Raw genomic sequence first — 21,952 nt, forward strand, 5'->3', positions numbered from 1 at the left:
CAGAGGTGCAATAACGAATGCCAGATTCTTAAAGCTACGTCGTTGTTAGGGCGTTTTTGTCGTTTCCGGTTTTGCTGACAGGTATACCCAGCGCCACAAGAAAGAAGTCTTTCGGGGCCGAGGATCGACACCAAGCATAGCCGCCGGCAGCACCGCGGCCCCCGGCGGCTCGGGAGGGCAGGCAGGCGCTGCCAAGGGGCCGGGCGAGGCCCAGCGCTCCCCGCAGGCCCCGCCCGCTGGCGGCCCGGCCCCGCTGGCGGCCCGGCCCCGGCCCCGGCCCCGGCCCCGGCTCCGGCTCCTCCTGGGGCGGGGCCGCCGGCAGCGGAGCGGCTGCGGGGTCTCATGGCGCCGCTGAGGGACTGCCAGGTGAGGGCCGGCCTGAGGCGGAGCGGGACGGCGGGCGCCCTGCCTGGCCGCCCGGCCTGGCCCCGCCGCAGCGACCGAGCGCGGGGGCTGTGGCCGCTCTGCCCGTGGGCCCGGGCCCTGCCCCTGCCCCGCCCCTGCCCCTGCCGGGCGCCCAGGGCCGGCGGGTGCGCGCCCTTGCCGTTGGGCCGTTGGGCCGTTGGGCCGTTGGGCCGTTGGGCCGTTGGGCCGTTGGGCCGTTGGGCCGGCGGGCGGGCGGGCCGGCGGGCGGGGAGAGGGGCTGCTGGCGGCGCTGGGTCTGTGCAGGGAGAGGAGCCGAGCCGGCTGAGGCTGGCGGGAGGGCGCCACTGGCGGGGCTCCTGTTGTCGCTCGTCTCCTTCAGCCCGTTACCGGCCGGGTTTCAGGTGGGGTGAGGCTGCCGTTGGGGTTTGCAAATGGCGACGAGGCCTCGCAGCCTTCCCTTCGAGCGGGGAAGCCACCCCGTGCCTGCGCAGGCTGAGTAATTGCTGTGCTTTCTTCCCGCTGAAGGTGGTTCTCCCGGTTGCTCCTTTTGTTGTCGTTTTGTAGTTAATTAGGCAGGGGGAGGTAAAAAAAGAAGTCTTGAAGGTCTTCTCAGAGTGTCATAGGTTCATGAGCGCCAGAGCTCTGGAGAAACGGAGGACGTGCTACGAGCAGCCCTCAGGAAAAAAACAAACCCTACAGATAGTCACCGGATCTCGGGACTAAAGTCGTAGCAGGAGAATGGTCAGGGCTTTGTGGCGAGAAGCGGTTAGAAGAGCCACGGCGACGGCATTGTCTCCAAGACGCATCACAAAGAAGGTTCCGCACCTGGAACTGGCGAGGAGGATTATGGGAAATGAGCGTAACAGAACTCAATGGTCGCCATACTGTGAAGGGTAACTGGTAGTTTACCTTCTGGTGGTAACCCTCCGCTCTGAGTTTTACCTACTCGCTCTCCTTGTCCCGTGGGTTTCTTCAGTCACAGTGTGATCCCTGAGTACAGACACGCCCCAAGACGAGTGTTCCAAGCAGCCTGGGCAGGACTGCTTGTGTAGGGCCCAGAGGACAAGGGTTACTGGCTCTTCTGTGCTCCCAGTAGCTCTTTGGTGCTTGGTTGACAGCAATAATTGGGTTTGGAGCAGCTCTGGTATGTCTCTGAGGAGTCAGCAGCTGTTACAGCGTTAGTTCTCTGCAGCCCATTGTCCTGGCGTGCTAACAGGAGGAGCAGTGGCATAACGTGATGGGATGCATCCTCCTGCTGCCATCCTCCTGTTGCCAGAGTGGGAGTCTTGCAGTGAGCTGTGAGTTATGTGGGCTGTAGCCTTGGCAGAGCAGAGGCTTTCTAGAGTGGGTCGAAGCAGCATGTACCTCAACTAGATCAGCAGAGTCCTTAGTGATGGGTGCAGGCCTTCCTAACCCTTGGTCTGCTGTTTTGTTCAGATGCTTATGCACAGACCTTTTTGTTCCTATGAATCTTAGCATTGACAAGTCTCAGAACGGGATGACATTTTCTATTTGGCAAGTACCTTGAGCTGTTGTGCAAAATCGGCGGTGGCAAAGAGAGCTGCTTGAAATGGAGCTTGTTTCTGATGACTGGTGATGAAGGTGGTTCCTGGCCTCTTTTGCAGGGTACCTTGAAAGGCAGCAGGCCTTACCTCACTACCCTCCTGACTTTTCTCTTTGCGCTGTTTCTGGATGTAGTATGAATGGTGAAAAACCCGTGCAATTTTATCTTCAGGTCTAGCCTTTCAGGCTTGTAGTTTTGAACACTCTAGTGCTTGAGCCGTTGGAACGTGAGCCTTTAATCCAATCACAGTGGGAAAGTTTTAGGACATATTGACAAAGATGTCTTTGCCTGGTGACTTAAAATTTTTGACAGTTGGGTCATTAGAGCTCGGGAATACATTAAGTTGTGAAATGAGACACAAGCTGAATTCTTGCAGCATCCACAAGGACTAGTCCCCCATTAGGAGGAGTCTGAATTGGCTTGCCCCCGGTCTGTTTTTATGTGATGCTGTACATTCTGTGTGCTGGCATAAAAGTGATGTTGAAGTGATTGGGGCAGCTCCTCAAATGTGTGTATGCTTAAACAGAGATGTATATGGTGTGCTGAATGTAAATGTGCTTGAGAAGCTCACAGTCTTAGAAGCAGTGATGGATGCAGTGTAGGAATGCTGAGTGGAGAGTACTTAGTAGAAATAAACCCAAGCGTTGTTCTAAATACCTGAATAGGTTACCAAGGGAAGCACCCCGGCTTGTGAGATGACTGGCTTTGTGGTTGTGTGGCCATCCCGTGGGGGAGAAGAGGCCTGCAAGCCACAGGAGATGACATGCCTGTTTGCTGTAGGCACCCACATGAGCAAGTTAAGCATTTTGAAATAGGCATTGGATTTTTGATTTTGTCACCAGAGTTACTTAGGAGAGCAGTCATGGAGACAACCGTGGAACAGGGTGCTGTAGCTGCTGCAGCTTAATTCCACCATTGAGTGAACTGTGCGTCTGCCTAATGGACTCTTTTTGCTCTCCAGCAGTCAGCAAGGAGATGTGGCACCTTGGTCAGTGTTACGTAGCTTGTTAAGAAACTATGGCAGCCTGATTCTGTTTTGCATTTTAGCTTTATCAAATGGCCATGTTCTTGCTTTTTGTAAGGCTTGTGTACCAATCTGTGGTCCAGCCTCTTTGTTGATTTAAGTCCAGTGGCCTGGTTAGTGGACTTGCTCTGCCAGGCTGTTTGGCCTGCAAGTTGCTTAAGGTGTCGATTTCAGTTATAAAAGAACGGGATTTTATTTAACCGTATCTCTACTTCACACGAGGTGTGTCTGCAGCAGTTGGGACTAGCCTGAAGGTGAGTTGTAGTGAATTAAGAATGGGTCTCATTAGGAGATGTGTAGCCCATCAAGACCTTCTGTTACACTTTGTAATTTTGTGCTCCTTTATTCCCACTGCTAGCCCCAACTAACTGAGTCTTCAGATGTAATACAACTGAACAAAAGGTTTGTGTGTCTGCCTGCATTGTCCTTTCAGCTTTTCTGTTTTTTTTCTTTTTCTTTTTTTGTTTAAAAAGCATAGTTGAAGAAAATGTCAGAACACCATCAATTTGAGAATCTGTTGATGTAGTCTGGAAAACGAGTGTGTAAAATGGGCGGGTTTGTATCTGCTTATTGTGCAGGCCTGGCAGGATGCTGGACTTGTCCTGTCCACGACTAGCAATGAAGCCTGTAAGCTCTTCGATGCTGCGCTGACGCAGGTATGACCAGGGGGAAGTAAGAAAATGTGATTTGAAGGGACTTGTGCCTGAAACAACCTTTGCTGTAGCTGATGTTTAAATTTCTTATCAACTGGGAGAGCGTCCAAGTCAGGCTGCCACAGGACTTCAGCCATCAGCAGGCAGCAGAAAACCCTGGTGGCAGAGGGCTATGCTGGATGCTGCAGCTGCGAGGAAACCTCAGCCAGCATGCTCATCCTACCTGACACTGAAGAGGCAACCAGTCGATATAAACTGCGCAGAAGTCCAGTTCTGTTGGTGGCCAAACTATGTTAAAGAAGATAACAGCTTTTCTGTTTCCCTACTACGCAAACCCTATGTGAAGGCAATGTTTGTCTTTTAGTCATTTGCCTTGCTTACTTTTGAATTTTAAATGCCTGGGAGAACAGAAAGAAGCTCAATGTCATCAGGGATTCCTCGACCCTCTCTCTCTGTCTCTGTTACAGTACGCCACCTGGACCAGTAATGAGAGCCTTGGAGGTATTGAGGGATGTCTCTCCAAGTTAAAAGCAGCAGATCCTAATTTTAGTGAGTATAACCTTTAATTCCGAGCATGGAAAGTGCTGGATAATACTTGGTGTCGTGGTGTTTAACTTTGTTTACGCAAGGGGAAGGTGGTGGCTTACAGAATTCTGTAAAACTTCAGACTCTAGCAGGCTGGGATGATTTTGTGTGGTTTTTTCTTCTCTTCTGAAACCTTTTAAAATGGCTATCATGACAAGCCTCTAAGAACTTTAGGCTTATGAGACTTTTTGGACCCCTGTGTCTACAAGATAATCGTGCTTAAAATAAACAGCTCCCCTCATGTTTCTGTAGAGATGACTAATGCTGTACAGCTCAACCTGTAATGTGCTGTTTTCCGTAGCAATGGGACATGTCATTGCTAATGGTTTGGAGCTGATTGGCACTGGAAGTTCGGTGCGGCTCAGCAGAGAGCTGGACAGTGCGATGAGAACAATGATGACGCTTTCAATATCACAGCCACTGACTGAGCGGGAGAAGCTTCATGTAGCAGCGTTGGACATGTTTGCTAGTGGGTAAGTCCCCTGTCACCCCACTTAAATATCTGTGATGAGTTTTAGGTACCGCAGGTGGAAACAGTAGTAGGTCGTAGTGTTTCCTGACATTAGGTGACATGTAGCAAAGGATCAGGGTGAGGTGTCAGTGGTTGTTCTTGCATTTCTCTCTCCATACTGTAATCACCATGACTAGTTAGTGAACAGCACTGTAGGAGGGGAAATGCTCTATTGCCACCACTTCATATCATTAAGCACTCTGTGTTTTAAATATGTCATAGATCCATTAGTGGAAAATTTGGTTTATAACTAGTAACCTAAATATTTGACTACAGTAGGGTCCAGTATATTATAACACAGACTGGGATTCATAGAAGTAAAGCTACAGACGTCCTGTCTGTTGTCTCCTTGTGTCAAAAATTTTTTTCGTTTGAAAATAAAGGCATAACAAAGTGTCCAAAGTGCTGTAGAAACTCACTGTTCCATGTAATGTGATGAATTTATGTGCACTGCAGAAAGTATGGGCTAATGTTTCAGTTTCATGATTTCTTTGTCAGACAAGTATGGATTTACCTCCTCTATTTCTTAGCAAAAGGAAGGAGGAAGCTACTGAAGCCTAGTTGTTACTGTTTGTGTAATGCCCACTAGAGGATAGGGAAGGTGTCTTTGTGCATGTAAAGTTAGATTAATAATGGTAGGCCTCTGTAAAAACTCTTCAGCCCTGTAGAAGAATCTTCAGATTTATGGTTTGAGCTTGTTTCATTTTCCTTGTGTGTTTACAGTGACTTCTTGTGACCGAATGACGTTTCTTTCAAAGGTTTCCTGCAAGGTGCTCAGTGAAGATAATGCCATGCCATTATTACTTTAAAAAGACTAAGAAACGGCTTCAAGAGGAAAAAAAATGTCATTTGATGTTGAATTTTCTGTTTTTCAGAATAGCATGAGCTTAGAACTAACAGTAGAGGCAGGTATGTGTGCCTTCTCTCAGCAATCAACATAATTCTTTTATTTCTAGCCAGCTTCCAAAAGCTTGCAATCTATGGGAACAGATTCTGCAGAGCCACCCAACTGACCTGCTAGCCCTCAAATTTTCCCAGGACACTTACTTCTACCTGGGATATCACATACAGATGAGAGATTCTGTTGCCCGAGTTTATCCTTTCTGGACACCTGATATTCCACTAAGCAGGTAGGTCGTCCTTAATTTTGAAAATTGCCTTTTAGCTGGTGTGCAAGTACTTTGTGGTTTTGAAGTTCCAAAACATCTAAACAGGATCTGTTAGAAACAGGCAGGTAGACAAAATCAAGGGCGTAGAAGTAGATCAAACCTAACCACAGCTAGAACATCTCTCCTGTATCCCTGTTGACACTGTTTTTGAGGGTTATTTTGTGAGCGAACCGTGGCTCAATCAGTAAATTTTGCTGTCAGATACAGCACGTGGCATATACCACAGATGATAAAATCACGTCCTCACTGAGGGCAGTGGCAAAACTCCTTGGGACTTTTATGGGTCCAGTTTTTCACTTGGGGCTCACCTTGTGGGTGATGGAGCACATCAGTGGAAGGAAGTAATTTGGAATACCAAAGTGTAGTTCTAAAATAAAATTTTGGGATATACCATAACAGCTAGTGCAGCAAAGACTGACAGGAAGGCGGTGCTTTTAAAATTTTTTTAGTTCAGTCATGGAAGTTTCAGTTTCCCAAAATGACTGCATCAGGTGTATGTGTAAGAGCCTATAACATCCCTAATTTTCCTTTATGTTGGGCCTTTATGGCTTAATGGGCATGCTGTACAACCAGTTTTAAAGGGCCACTTCACATAAAAGTACTCTCCTATGATTTTGTGGAAAATGCACAGAACGCTATGCTTGTGTTGCCTTTGAGATAGATGCTCAGGTAGCTTTGGTGACAGCATTATCTTGCATCTAGCCTTCTAATTCTGCATCTTGCAGCTATTACGGAGATCAGTAGATTGTTCTGTGCAACTCTTAATTCTAGTTTATCCAAAGATGTAAATGCCGGTTCTCAAAACACAGTGTGCATCTCATTACTGTTTCCTATGCTGGTGTCTCTGGGCCTCTCATTTCCTCTCAGAACTAGCTAGCTGTTCTGTATTCAGCAAGCTGGAACCCTTGTTGTAACTTGCATTATAAGGACTGTTTTGAGTTAAATGCTGTTCCTAGTATGTTTTTCAGTCCTAGATTAAATCTAGTTCTAACTGGACGATGTGTTATTTTTCCCCTTTTGCTTAGCTACGTGAAAGGCTACTACTCTTTTGGACTCATGGAAACAAACTTTTTTGATCGTGCTGAGAAGGTTGCTCGTGAGGTAAACTGCTTGCTATGGGTGCTAAAAGGTTTTATAATTCTAAAACATGGTCCCTGTCTCTGAGCGGTGATTTGTGTGAATGCCATGAACTGACTCTGTCCATCATTCCAGTTGTTAGTAGAAAGCTCGACATGGAGAGGCTCACAGAGTTTCCTAAGAGGCTGTTGGTGACTGTTCCTTAGAAAGATTCCCACGTCTATGATATACCATGGCAGTTTCATCTTGACTGTATTTCCTTCGCTTACTTATGAGCGTGCCTTGTCAGATGGTGTCAGAACACCCCTATAAAATCCATATATTACCACATCTGCAGTTTCCTCCACATATAATAGGCTGTTTACTGCTGTTAAAGAATGTTGGATTGGTTTGAGGTAATCTGCTTTTGACAGTCCATTCTGTTTGGGTTCCCCCCTCCCTTTTTTTGCCAGATGCTTGTTTCTGTATTGTACACAGTGTTCCTGGGGATCAGTATTAGCCGTGCTGTTTCCTTTTGATGAAGACAGTAATGATACTTGACTTTCTCCAGTCCTCAGGATTATCCTTGTCCTGCAGAAGTCTCAGATACACTTAATCTCTAATGGGTGTTTTTCTCAGACTTGTTACATCATTTTGCTGACAGTGGCAACAAAGACTAAGCACTGCCATTTAACATTTGCTAGGTTAATGACTAACCTCCCAAAATGCCTAAAACCTGCTGGGAGGAGTTGGAGGAAGGAAGAGGAATTTGCTGAATACTCAGAGCTGACCACGTTCTTGAAGAAGAAATGATTACCTGCAAGGCACTATATCATGGAACATACTGTGCCTATGTATGCAATTCTTTCATGGCTGCTGTTGACACATGTTTGTGAAATAAAATGTTATTTGATAATCTTCATCAAAGCCTACATTTTAAAGTGTTTTGCAGGTGTTCATCTCTACACAGTAGAAGCTGGGAAGTGAAGTCAGTCAGTAAACATTGTCTTCCTTTTCTGTCCAAATCAAACTTCCTGGTTGTGGTTAGTTGGGATGGTCCAGGGATGTACTTAACCTGCAGCAAGTAGTCTTTTCTTTCTATATCAGCAGTGATAAATATTGCTATTTGCAAGTTCATAAGCTTCATCATGTTTTCTCTTTTTTAACTTGCAGGCTTTGGCTATAAATCAGACAGATGCATGGTCTGTTCATACTATAGCTCACATAAATGAAATGAAAGCAGACGTGAAGAAAGGGTTAGAATTTATGAAAGAAACAGAAACCAACTGGAAGGTAAACATTCTTGTAGCATCTCTGAAAAAGCTCCTTCTAGGTTTTCTTGGATCTCCTGCAGCCAAGTTCTTGATTCCTCTGCATGCAGTTCCTTCCTATCTGTGGACATGTTGCAGGCAATGAGAAGTTTACGTATTGGAAGAAACCATCACTTGAGGTGCTGTTGCTATAGATGTTACTTTTGAAGCAAGAGACAGGGAAAAATTGCGTATTATAAGGGGTATATACTGTGGACCACTGTTAAGTCATCATTGCTACAACTGCTGAGGTTACAAAAATGGTAAACATGCCTGTAGGCCAGGATTCATACAAAGGCTGTCCTCTCACACTGCCTTATTTTAGCTAGTGTGTGGTTTGTCTGTGTGTGTGTAGTTTCTTTTTCCTGGTGGAGCTGATTAGGTATTTTACATCTCATAAAGACATGGCCGTGGTGGTCAGGTGAAACAACAGATGTGAAAATTGTGATTTATTGCAATGTGATTTATATATATGTGGTGTGTTGTGTGGTTATAAAAGTCAAATGACCAGTGCTATTTTCACAAGCTTTTTGCTTAGACTAAGATGGTCACTAAGAGTCAGTTGAGGAGCCTGACTAAATCTCTTCACAGGAACCTAACTGAGGTGTGAAATGCTATGGTCAAATGGAATGTTTTAGAAGACTCATAAAATACATGTTTGCTTCTGGATGGGGAAGGATTTTTAAAGGTCAGCAGTAAAGAAAAGATAAATGATGCTTTGGTCTCTTTTCTCGTATACTGAAGTTGCTTTATATATCCAATATATTTGAGTATCTCTCAGAGTATTGAATAGGTTAATTAGGCTATCCTATGGTCCTTCGCTGTAAGTGAAGCTTAATTTTTATTTGTGTTGGACACCATGTGTTTTCCCAATGGTTAAGTATGTTCTGTTTAGAGCAGAAAGCTGTGACCTTTGAATTTGTTACAGCCCACATGAGTCTGTTTTAAGAGTCTTCTGAGCTGACCATTCCACCTCACCCAAAGAACAAGGCTGGATCATGGGACTAGAATGCCTTTTTGTTTTGCATGTGTTTAAATTTAGCATTCAGATACTGCTAGGAAGTGCAGACAGAAAGCCCTTGCTTGAGGTTCATATCTGTCATTTCCCAAAAAGCATTTTGTCCTTGAATATATTAGTTTTATTAAAACAGTGATGCAGGGGACTGACAGTTTAGGTGATGACTTAAAACCCCCAACAGGTGACTTTTGGATCGTTAAGCTCTGTTTCTTAAAATAATTGCGTGCCTCTGTAATTTATACCCTTTATCCAAATTAAAAAAAGTGCAAGATCAGTAAGTAGAACTGACTAATGTACCTTCATGCCTGCCCCAGAATAGTTAGGGTTTGTAGTAGCTGGCATTATCATAATGATAATGTGCATAATCACTTCCTTTGTGCAGTAGTTTTTATTGTAAACATCTTGAAGGTGAAGTGTTAAACTCTAAGCATATGAAAATAAGCAGGTCTCTCTAAGGGCTTTAATAGAAATGCTTGTATTTGGCCTGGTAATTTGAAATTTTTATTTCTTTTCTTTTAATGACCAGGATCATCTATCTGTACTGCCACAGTATTCAGTCTCCTTCTGTTGTTTGTAATTAATCTTCCTCCTTTGCAGTTAGAGAAGCAAAGATTTTGTACCAGTTTTTTTACAGAGTACTTTATTTTGTTTGTTCCTCCACCTCCCAGAGAAAAATCAGATGCCGTTTGTTTTTTATGTATATTTCAGCACAAAATCAAAAGGGGCAAAATTATCTTACTGGGAGGGACCTCTCTGCCAGTGCTGTTTGTTATTAAATGGCAATGTTTTTTCTCCTGAGCTGTTGTGGTGAGTTTCCATAGCCTGCTTTTATTTAGTTAGCTACAAGCCCACTTCTCCTTTAGCAATTTAATCTCATTCAGAACTCAAAATCAGCAGCATCAAAAAGGTCCTGTTTTATTTAGTGAGGTAATGGCATGTCCTTGTTTGTATGACATCTGGAATGACAGTAAATGATATTATCAAGTTTACGTCAAGCACTTAATTAATACTTCAATTGCTGGGGTTTGGTTTGTGATTTAATATTAACTAAGTAAAGATTACCAGAATGTTTATCTTGGCACCATAAAGCTTGGACATTCACTGGGAACCTTTGTGCTTTCTGAAAGTGGGTGTTAACAGTTGTCACCATGAAAATGGAGATGCTTTTTCCACTTGTGAGAACAAAAAGTTTAAGTACAGCCCTGGGAGGGAATGGGAGGAGAGGGGTGAACCTTTCTGGTACTTCAGATTTCACCAAAGGCCCACCGAACCTGTATTCCTGTTTTGTCTATTCTCATTGCATTCACAAAAATGAACTGCAATGACATTGTCTTGAAGTGCAGGCTAGGGAAGAGTATTGGACGTTCTGGAGCCTGCTGAAAAGGGCAATGCAAAGTCTGTATAGTCCAGCAAATGATAATCTCATCTGGTGAGCTGCCAATGTGTTTGGTATCTAGTGCAGGTTCTGCAGTCTGTAGTGAAGCATGTGTTTAACTGATTCCTCTCGGTCTGAGATAGATGTCCAGGTGGGTGGGATGAATGGCCCTCATAAGGTGGGTATCTCTCTCCAGTCTCTGTCCAGGTTACTTTAGACAAGATGCCTAAATTTTAGATGAGATAAATCTTACTCATTACAGATGTGGGTTTTTTTCTCTAAGGAAAAATAAGTGCTGCAGAAGGGTGAATTCTGAAACAGATATCCAAGTGAAATTCTTCTCTGGAAAGTGACATGGGGGAAACCTTGTTTTTAAGGTGTCTCCCTGAATAGCTGCAAGGACAAATGTATCAAGTGAAAAAGCATCTTGGCCAGCTGATTTAAAATTCTTCTGTCCCTTCTGTCCCTTAAAGTCCCTTCTATCTCATGAAATACTCAGTTTACTGAAGAAGGAAACAGAAATCTGATTAGATATGTTTAAATGGGAAGTTAATTTGTAAATTATATTTTCTCTTTTTTTTTTTTTTTTCTTCCAGAACAGTGACATGCTTGCTTGCCATAATTACTGGCACTGGGCTTTATACTTTATTGAAAAGGTATGAGATATTTTCATACAGGTGTTTTATGTCCCAAATACATCATTTCTCTAATGCTATTTAAAAGGTAGACCACATATTTGTAGGGTTTTTTTCAGCTGTTTAAAGGGATGTTTTTATAAAATAACACAGTGCCATTTTCACAAGCTAGTCCTTTGTTAAAGTTGTTTTGAAAAGTTTCAATTCCATTGGTCAAGGTTCCCGGATCTTTGTTAGGATGTTGAAAAATTGCTGTGAGATTATTACGCATTTGAAGATCAGATGGTCTCACTAATTACACTTGGCACAGTTATTTAGATAGAAAGATGAACTTGAATCTCTAGTTTTCAGACAAAAATTAGACAAAATTCTCTTCAAATTCAGTAAGAGGAAATAAGTTTCGTTACCAATGGTATTAATTATTAAGGTTTCTAATTCTTATTATTAAGAACCCTTTGAAAATGGTTGCAATTTTACCCAACCTGTCAGGTTACAGCACTGAGTTTTCTTGGATTTAATAACGCTTTAGCACTTGTGTGGTTCAGTTCAATAGGGTTACAAACGTGACATCATTGAGAAGGCAGTGTACTTTGGTCAGAAAGCAGAGTGACTTGCTTGTGTGCAGTATTGTTAACATAGAAGGAGTGTAATTCTTGATAGCAGTCTAAATAGCTTGTTTATTTTGCCACCTTCTACCTATACAACTTTTTTGTAGCCTGCTTAAAGTGATTTTTCTTCCTACCTCTTTGCGTACACCGTGGGATGCACTAATTTTTGCCAAAATCTCTGAAAGGAACGTTAGAGTGAGAGGTAATACCTTGTCTTTCTCCTTCATGTGTAACTTTTACCAGTATTGGTACCTATTATTAAATGAAACCTAAACATAGTGATTGTTTTGCTTAGCAAATCCTGCTTTGTCTTAGTAGACTCCTTTCTTTTAATACTTCAAGGTTTCTTTGACATAGTTTGTTTGATCAAGTCATGAGGCAGTTGTGAAGTAATATTATGACATCTATTAATTAACACATATGCCTTTGGTTACTGTATCTGAATGTTAATCACACAGTCCTCGTTTGCCTTTACAGGGTGAATATGAGGCTGCTTTGACAATTTATGACAATCACGTGAGTAAGGGCCTTTTTTTCTTTACTGAGAACATGCTTAAGTCCATGAAATGTGCTTTCTTCCTTCTGTATGAGACTGGAAGCTATTACAGTGTGCCATATATGTATTATTTACATCTGTTACAGATTTTTAGGGAAACTTTCTCAACAGTTTTGGGTAAAATACCCAAAAGACTAGCATCTTATATAGTTCAGGTGTTTGTTACACTTGTGCTTGAAAGAGCTACAATGGCACTGTTGGTAGTGTTTTCCATTGTAAAGGTGTTTCTTACTGATGCTTTTTAAAAGGATGTAAAATAATTTTCCTATAAAGTCAAATTACCTTTACAAAGAAGTGATTTTGCATGTTAGGTACTAGGTCAACAGAAGCCTGTCTTTTTATGCCGAGTTAACTTACTATAGTTCTTTACTGTCTGGATTTCAGAACAATCTTTGTGAATAAGCAATATCAAATTAGATAGGATAACGTATCTTTGTAAGGATTATACAAATAATGCAGGCATTAAGAAAGCTTCAGGGCAGGCTCCTATCTACTAACCTTGGCAAAGTGAAGTAATGTGTATGGCACTATTTTGGAAAAAATAAAATACCTTGGTGACTCTCCATACTTCCTCAGTTTAAGTTCATAACAGGAAAAATAACATAAATGAAGCAATAGAAGTGTTTGTCATTGCAAATTGCTGTATTCAGGAAAGATGCCATTAGGGCTACTGGAAAACAGGTATTTTTGAATGATAAATTTGAATGATAAAATTAATTCTGTACTGTGGAAATAAGTTTGATTATCTGAAGAAGTTCCCACTAGCACATCAGTTGGGTAGCTTATGAATTCCTGTGATTACAGATTGCTCCCCGGTGTCTGTCAAGTGGAAGCATGCTGGACGTGGTAGATAACTGTTCAATGTTGTACAGGCTTCGCCTGGAAGGTAAGATATCCACTTGCCATTCTTTTTTAAAACTGTAAGGGGAACCGTTTTCTTTTTTCCTCCCCCTTTCCCCTGCCTTGCATGTTGAAGCATTTAAATATACTTACAGAGCAAGTTTGGTCAGTGTTACAGAGGAAATCTTCTGTTACAAAAGAAAATTCTGCTCTTGAGAAAAACCTCAATGTGAAATTCATAATAATGGCCATAACCTTTATTCTTCCCAAGAGCTGTGGGGTTTTTTCCATGCCAGTATGGTATTTCATTCAGCTCAGGGCTAGCATAGGTCACATATTTCCTTTTTGGCAAATTCACTTCTATTGTCCCTAGAGATCTGAGGCTGAACAATCAAGTACATAAGCCTCTCAAAAGCTGTAGAGCTTTCTTAAAGTAAATTTCAAGTGAGGTACTTAACTTTCTGGTTTAGTACTGATTGAAATAGCTGGTACATGTATATTAGCCTCTGGCTTTTGTGTGCTCTGGTAACTCAGTGGCGTTTCTCCCGAACTTCTTTAAGCTAGTGTTTATCCACTCGAGTTCATGAAGGGGAAGGGCAACAGACAGACATTATTTTCAGTTTTCTGCTAAAACACTAATGATGCATTGAATTTATATACGAAATCCATCTTTACAGTCTGTGTTTTGATTGCTACATTGTGATCGTCATCTCCAAGAAGGCATAAGCAATCTTGTAATAGAGCCAGAACCTCACATAATGCAATCTAGATTGGTGATAAATCACTGACAGTAAACTCTGCCCAGATACGGCAGGCTGCAGCTGAGTATTACTGTATAAATTTTGCCACATCAGGGAATGTTTTCTTAAGTTTAGTAGGAATGTTGTTTATGGTGGGTGACTGAAAGTATATTGCAAAGTCATGCTTTTCCATGTGGTATTTTATTGAGAAAAATGTTTTTACTTTTAGGTGTAGAGCTTGGAGACAGGTGGAACAATACTCTCAAGCTTACAAAGAAGCACACCAAAGATCACGTTCTTCTGTTCAATGATGTGCACATCTTGATGTCCTCACTTGGAGCCAAAGACCACAAGACCACTGATGAGCTTTTAACAACTCTTCAGGAACTTGCCAAGTAAGCCAGTGAATTAAAGTATTCAAGAAATATTTTGTCCTTTGAACTTCAAGGTGATGTCGTCTCTGGCTTGCCAAAGCACTACAACTCGCTCTTCTTTGCTTTAGCATGTCACTGGGACATGCCTGGTTTAAGCAGACCAATCTGCAGTTAGGAGATTCCTGTAATTACTTATTTTGTGAGTTAATGTCTAGGGAGGTTTCTAATCTTGTCCGGCAGAAATCTCTTGATGTCGTGGACACCAGCTGAACAGTTGCTGTATATTTTCTTTCAATGGGTCCTCACTAAGCTATGTTACGTACAGTGAATAAAATATTTCACTTGTATGTTAGTAAGGGCATTCTACAATATATGTCAGCTATCTATGGTGGTTCTTTTTTGCTCTGGATTAAAAGATTCTTTAACAATAGAGCATTAGTTGGTACTGATATTCTAATAGCTACTGTTTGATGCATTGTGAAGTACCTCTGCAGGAAATTGAATTTCAAATACTAAAGTAGTAATAGAGAATATATTGTGCTTTCAAATTTAATTACTTGAAAAATTTGAATATTTAAGTATTTCATCTAAACGGTGTGAGGGGTTGTGTTCCATTATGTGTTAAAAAACTGTAACTTGCCTTGATTTTTTGAAGAGGTTGATATATAGGTGCTTTAAACACAATTTCTCCCCCTCCCCCACTCTGTGTTTCCTCTGTTTCAGCATCTATTGCTTCCCTTGCCTTAAAAAATAAGGAAGGAGAACCTGAAATTGCCACTTATTTGTTCCTGACTATAATACCCCTCAATCAAAAATAATAAAAAAATAAATGTAACTTTCAAGAATACTTACAAAAACAAGTAACTGTCAAATCAAGCCTAAGCATGTCTGATTTGACTACAGTAGGAAATGGCGAATGTCTTTTGTAGAAGTATACGTAAGTATGTAGAAAGTATGTAAAACCGCACAGGCACACCACTTCAGGGAAGCTTTAATGAACATATGCTAGTTACCCTTTCAGCTGGTGCTTCCTTTTGCCTCTGTGTTCAGCCTTTCCCAGGAATACAACTGCACATTTTCTGCTGTGACGTATTACAAAGCTTGATTTTATTAGACTGTGAGATAAAGGGATTGTATTAATGATTGGATTAATGGATTAATTTATGTGTATCACAAATACGTAATAGCTAAATGATACCCAAGATGTGTTCTGTACGTGTTAAAAAAGCAGGCATAAAACTTTGGCACAAACAACAGTCATTCTTGGCTTTTCATTACTATTTTTCCCTAGGCTTTGCAATTTAAAGTCGACAGAAGTAGGGTTTTTTTTGGATAAGTATTCCATGGCATGCTCTGGTGGTTGGTATCACATGCTTATTTGCATGGATGGAAATGTTAGTTAATGCAGGGGTTATGTTGTTTGTCATGAATCGATAGTTCAGATCAGTTGCAAGAGGAAGGAAAAAAACCCCACCCTAACCAGTCTTCCATCTCTGTGCATTTTCTCAGAGAGCTGGAACAAACATTTAAATGAAGAATTGTTTCATCATTTTCATCATTAACTACTTCAGACAACTTAAAATGCACATCTGTTGTTGTCTTCTAACTTTCCAGGATGCCTTATTTTGTTTAAGGAATGGTAAACACATAGGGCAACGCTGCATATGGAAAAATCAACATTAACCTAGCGGAAGTAACAGGAAATTTGTAATACTGACTCAAGGAGAGCACAGGGTATGCTCTGTGTTTGGTAAATTTAAGGTACTAGTGTGACTCAGCTGTCGTTGCACACACTCAAACAGAAGCCAGTGATTAAGGCTCCTCAATGTTAAAAATTTCATTGGAAAATTTACAGGAAAAATCCATTTTAAAAAACAGATGGAATTTATAGTATTCAACTGTGCATTGTCTTCTCAGTAATTTATAGTGCTTGGGATAGAAAGCCCTCCTCTCCTCACATTGCCAGCCAAGCTTTTGGCACTGAAGTGGCACTACCTCCGAGGCCTGATTGCTGTCAGCTTCTCCTGTAGCAGTAGAAAACCACAATTCCACATGATCCTGTGCAAGTATTGCCTATAGACCAAAGGGCTACAGTTTGGTTACTTGTATTTTTACTTTTTTTAAAATGCTGGCAAGAATACCTGCTGGAATGTATATGTTCTTCTGCAGGCATATAGTTATGCTATATGGCTCTTGCACTCTTAGATGGGTTAGGATGCAAGCGCTAAAAAAGAGAAGAGAGGAAAAAAAAAAAGAGCTAGCTAAAATCCATTGGTGTTTGTGGGCTTAAAAGCAGTCTGTTGTGGTTAGAATAAAAGAGCAGACTTGAAGATCTGTCATTGGGAATGGGGTTTACATGACAAAGGTGGTGAGGCACTGCGCTGTGTGGGGAGCTGTTTTGCAAGTTTCTTGTTTAGAGCCGTTTGCGAAGACTGGTTGCCACTTTTGGCAGAGGGGAGGACAGTCAACTCGCAGTAGGATGTTCTGGTGAGATCATCAGAAGAGAAACAGTGCAGTCGTCTCACTTTTCTAGCCGAAACTGTTCATTGCAAAGGCAGGAGGCGTTGGGCTTGTGCCTTTTGTGGATATATGCAGAAGAATGAAAACTGATTGATTGATGGGTAACAAAAAGGTGAAAGTGATATAACCTCACCAAAAGGTATTGTCTAAATAAAGTACTTGAAACATCAGGCTTTGTAGGGTGAAGAAATACTCTGTCTGCGGGCAATGACAGCCTGGCACTGAAACACACATATTTATAATGACGTATGGGAGCTAACTGTTTTCTCATTCTACAGAGCACCTTGTGAAGACCATGAGCTTTCCTTGGCTCCTAGTTTGGGGTTGCCACTGTGCCAGGCTTTTGTAGAGTTTGAAAATGGAAATTGCGACAAAGCTGTAGACCTGCTGTACCCAATCCGTTATCAACTAATCCAGCTAGGAGGCAGTAACGCTCAGGTAAAGGAGATCAGTAAAAGACTTTTTGATGCACCTTAATCCTCTTTCAGTAGCTTTCATTAGGCACTTACATTATTAAAAACATTTCATTCTTAGAAAGTGAAAAGCTAAACTGTGCTTGTGACTGAATCCTGTTTGCCAGCACTTATTAGCAGTGTTAGCTGTTTAATTTTTCTTTTCAATATGTTTCCTTCCTCAGGGATTTTAATGATTTAGTAAATGAGACATTGTAACCAGCAGTACTTTATAGTTACTGAACACTATTTTTGCCGACTTTTTTTTTCAGAGAGATGTTTTCAGCCAATTACTGATTCATGCTGCTTTAAATTCTAAATCACAAGCCAAACAAAACCTTGCAAGGTGAGTATTTTTCCTGATAAATACTTGGGGAAGTAAGACTGTTACTAAAAGTAAGAAGTAGCAAGTGTACTGAAACTGAGAAATTAAAACTAAAATTATATGGCAGCATTTGTGTTAAATGTAGCAACATTTAACTAGGATAAAAAGTATAATAGCTCCCAATTCTGAAAATACACTCTTGCGGTCTGGATGAATGATCTGTGTTTGTTCAAGGGTGGTTGACTTTCAGATGGTTCTGTCTTAAAATGTGGCCTCCTTCATGTTGATCAGTGTGCTTAATGGACTGCTAAACTTTTGTGAACTGCTGAAAATCAAATTGCCCTAATGATGACATCTGCTTTATTGGGAAATAAGATTTGTGGAGTTTGGTATGTGAGCTTTCCTTAGTAGAAGTCACAAGAACCTTGTTTGGTAGAAATTGTAGCTGTCGCTTATTCGCCCGTATTGAATTCTGTTGAAATGTATGGACTGGGTCTGCCTGTGCACTTAAAAGAATGGATCCCTGGGACAGTATGAAGCCTTACGTGTTCCCCTCCTGAGGTGTCTTTAAAACATAAAAATTAAATACAATATCAAAATGCTTCTTCTGTGCGCTCTGGTCTCTGGGTGCTCATTTTCAGTCTCTTTCAGTGCTGAAACCACCACTGTTCTGCCTAAATTTACTGCCAAGGTCAAATGTTTCTGATAAGAGAAACCTGCACCTGAAGAGCAGGTCTTTATGTACCATTTTTCTCCACCACTCCATCACTGCTGGTGATCTTACAGGAAAACTGATGTTGTATTCATGGCCTTCCCATTTCTCTCTTACCTCTTCTCCTTTCTCAGGTGCCTCCTGAGAGAACGTGATGTGATGAGACCAAATTCACCGATGACGGAGCGACTTATTAGGAAGGCAGCAGCCGTTCATTCGATGGCATAAGCCTTTCTTCTGTGCTTCAGCTGAAATAGCAATAAGCTTACCAATTAAGTCTGGGTGCAGGGAGAGGAAGGGTGCTGTGCTGTAAACCATGCTAGAGGTTCAGGGTAGGTAAGAGTACCCTGTGAGTCAAGAGATCTGACTATGATTCCCTTTAAAAAAAAATACACAGCTGTTGCATTTCAGGAGGCTGTATCTGAGATGATTCCACAAGGAAAGAAGATGATAACCTGCTGTTAATGCACAGCTTTCTGAAGCGTCCTGGGATGCTGCTTTTCTGGTGTATTTTCCTGAAAGTTCCCTCTGACCCTGATCATATACAGTAACAGTGCCTGAATTTCAGTCATTCATTGGCCCTATTTGTTACTTTGTTAATGTTAACTGCTCAGGTAATTCAAATGGACCTTTTAAACACAGCTAATAGGAAAGTATGGGGCCAGAGCCAATACAGGCTCAAACTGAATTCTGTATCAAACTTCCAGTCCATTCAGGCACAAGTCACAGACTCTGGCATTACAGATCTGTCTGCATTCAAGATCTTTTTCTAGGTGCGTATTTTTAAACACTCTCATGAAATGTAAACTCTTCCCTTACAATATAGCACCTCAGAGCTTTCTGAAATTACTATGTGAATGAAACTAGACAAGATGGATATAGCTAACTGTGACTATACTAACACAAGTACTCCATTGGCACTTTAAATCTTTCATAAAAAACCCTGCATTTCACCTAGAACAGTACCTTTCAGAGAGTCACCAGTTTGGACTGGTGTCTTTGTGCTTTCCTGAGTATTTGGAAAGTCAGGTCTTATTACCATCTCAATAGCATGAGTCCTTACATGTTAGCAGAGTTTTTAAAATCAGTGTTAAAGCACACACTTTATCTCAGAGCAGGTGAAGACTGGAAGGGAGCTTCTGCCACAGAAAGAGCTAAGGGGAACTGACACAAAGCTTTGTCCCACCAGCGCAAGTGATGTGACAACCTTTGGTGCTGCAGATATGAGCCATGTACCTCTGTGAAGTTCTGATGCCTCTGTATTCCAGAAGCATAACAGAGCTAACGGGTTGTCTTGCAGCAGGAATCCATAAATCCCTTAAGAAGGGAAAGATGGTATTTCAAACCAAAATCGAACTAATGAATGCCACCTCTTTTTTTTTTTTCCCTGGATAGAAATCCCATACTCTTCAACTGCCCAAGTTTTGGCTTTGTATTGCCAGCTGCAAGCTCTCCTGGACACACATGCACCTGCTCCTCTTTCCTGTCCAGCTTGGGCTCTTCCCCACCCCACAGCAGCCCCATCCCACATAGTTTCCTTTTGACATAAAAAAGCACTTTTGTAGCTGCCCTTGCACTGCTGCTGGAGTTCCTGCTTAGAGGAATAAGACACAGAAGAGCCTTGCTGTCACCCTTCTTCTCCCAGCCCTCACCTGAGGAAAAAAGTTTATTTTTAAATCGATGGTAATTAGTAAAAGCAGATAAGGGTATCGCATCCTTGCCTCCAGTCTTTTGAATCCTGCAGACAGTTGTAGTTCCCTGTTCTTCAGCTTTGTCTGTCCAGCCATGACTGTGATTGACTCACTCTGTGCTAAAGTTATACTAGATCTTTACTATTGGTTTTGATCAGTGCATTTCAAGCAATGACTTTAAATGGATAATGTTTTTACTCAAGGAATATAACAAATCTTACTAAGGAACAAAAGCCTGAGAAATCTGCTGGCTGTTTATGAAGTGTGTGGTTTATATGATCCATTGCTACATAAATTTAAGAATGACATTTGTAGTGCTTCTGATACAATGTGACTGAGAACTTTGCTTCGCATCAATAAATTCAAAGATGTGCTCGGCTGAGCAGCAAGTATATGACTACTTTGTATGCATGGATGAAGCCTTAAATGGATTATTCAGCTTTAATTTTGTAAACCTTAACAGTATGGGTCTCCTTTGCTTCCATGAATGTGACAAGGAGCTTTTCCGTTCAAGCAGTACTACATATTTTGCCCATAAACAAAACCTAGTTTTCTGCCTTATTTTCCCCTGATTTTTTTTCTAAAATACTCCAAGCATTCTGTCTTGCTTTACCAAACTGAATCATTTTCAATTACCATTATGGAGAATAAGTAACAAGCAGGTAGCTCAGTGGGAAGAACTTGACCAAGGATCATTCTGATCCTAAAGCCTCACCTTTTTATATCTCAGCAGGAGCAGCTGAAGAGTAGTTGATACAAACTTTGTATAAATACCTGCTGCTTATAAAAAGAGATGTCGTTTTCGCACAGGTTATGCAAACACACACACATCTCCCTCCTTGCTTCTGTTCTGTCTTTGCCACACCTGTTCAAATTAGCAGGCCATCCCTTCCTGCCTCCATGGCACTTATTTTTCTGGATTAAGAGGGGCAGAGGTAATAGTCCTTTGTACCGTGCATCAGAATTTGAGCCTGGGCAGTAACTCCCCTGCCAGCACTGCATCAGAAAATGTCTACTTTTAACTTTGATGGTATTTTTGATGATCCCCAGAGTGGCTGCAAGGGCAATACCCTCTGCTTTACAAACCTTTTCTGAACTGCTTTCTTTGTCATCTCTGCTGAGCCCATGTACACCATTACCTTGCTTACCTCTAGCTCTTCTTCAGCGTTAGCCGCTTCTTGCAGCCCAGTGCAATAAAACAGGGAGCTGGTGATGGTCTGTTGGGCTTGACTACTGTCAAACCTGGTACTGCAGCATTTGTGACAATTCTGTTAACATCAAGCAAGCTGACCAGCTATCATAACAAGTACATTGGTTTTGAGTAAATTTTTTTTGTTTGCAAATCAAGACCAGATTTATTAAGCCAGGGTGACGCATGTTATTCTAAACTAGTTTTCAACCTGTGTTGTCCTGATAAAGGCATACATACAGGTCTTTTCAAATACAAAATGAAGGTCTCAATCAGCTGCAGGAACCTCTGCAAGTGATAGCTTCTTTAACTTGTTTGTACGCATAGCTACTGAGACCCTTCACGAGGATATTGTGCCTACCTGTGTACAGCCATGGTGCAGTCTCAAAGGACACAACAACACTTGGCAGCACGAATGGGCTTGTTCCGAGGCCTCAAGTCTTTTTCCTGAAAAACGGCGTTGCGTTTGTCTTGCAGACTCCCAGCCGCAGCTGCTGTATCTGTGAGATGTGAGAACCCAAAGAGCAGCTGTGCCAACAGGCTGCACGTTCACAGCTTTCACTTCTTCAGAGCTGTCACCAATGTAGTTTCTTTTTTTTTTTTTTTTGCAGATGCTTGAATGTGTCAGGAAGTAAAATAAAGCCCCAGGGCCTTGCAAGAACTAGGAAACTGGGCTCAT

General features: G+C 41.7%; 1 protein-coding gene across 1 annotated transcript; it reads left to right on the top strand.

Annotated features, from left to right (window-relative positions):
- Positions 1-100: 100 nt before the first annotated feature.
- Positions 101-20,481, top strand: TTC38 (tetratricopeptide repeat domain 38). The gene is made up of 14 exons (XM_056339466.1): positions 101-366; positions 3,533-3,610; positions 4,075-4,156; positions 4,494-4,665; positions 5,660-5,833; positions 6,898-6,973; positions 8,102-8,221; positions 11,228-11,287; positions 12,352-12,390; positions 13,235-13,316; positions 14,240-14,405; positions 17,183-17,342; positions 17,629-17,702; positions 18,528-20,481. Exons 1-14 carry the CDS (start codon positions 343-345, stop codon positions 18,619-18,621), a joined length of 1,401 nt encoding a protein of 466 aa, XP_056195441.1. The 5' UTR covers positions 101-342; the 3' UTR covers positions 18,622-20,481.
- The last annotated feature ends 1,471 nt before the right edge of the window (positions 20,482-21,952 follow it).

Source organism: Falco biarmicus, chromosome 5 (assembly GCF_023638135.1).
Source record: "Falco biarmicus isolate bFalBia1 chromosome 5, bFalBia1.pri, whole genome shotgun sequence".
NCBI classification, from domain to species: domain Eukaryota; kingdom Metazoa; phylum Chordata; class Aves; order Falconiformes; family Falconidae; genus Falco; species Falco biarmicus.

What these genes read in the sequence shown, in the direction of transcription:
- TTC38 (XM_056339466.1), top strand. Translation starts at nt 343, where the DNA reads ATGGCGCCGCTGAGGGACTGCCAG. An exon ending in TTGGACATGTTTGCTAGTGG is followed by an intron (nt 4,666 to 5,659) that starts GTAAGTCCCCTG and finishes TTTTATTTCTAG; the next exon opens with CCAGCTTCCAAAAGCTTGCA. An exon ending in CCTGATATTCCACTAAGCAG is followed by an intron (nt 5,834 to 6,897) that starts GTAGGTCGTCCT and finishes CCTTTTGCTTAG; the next exon opens with CTACGTGAAAGGCTACTACT.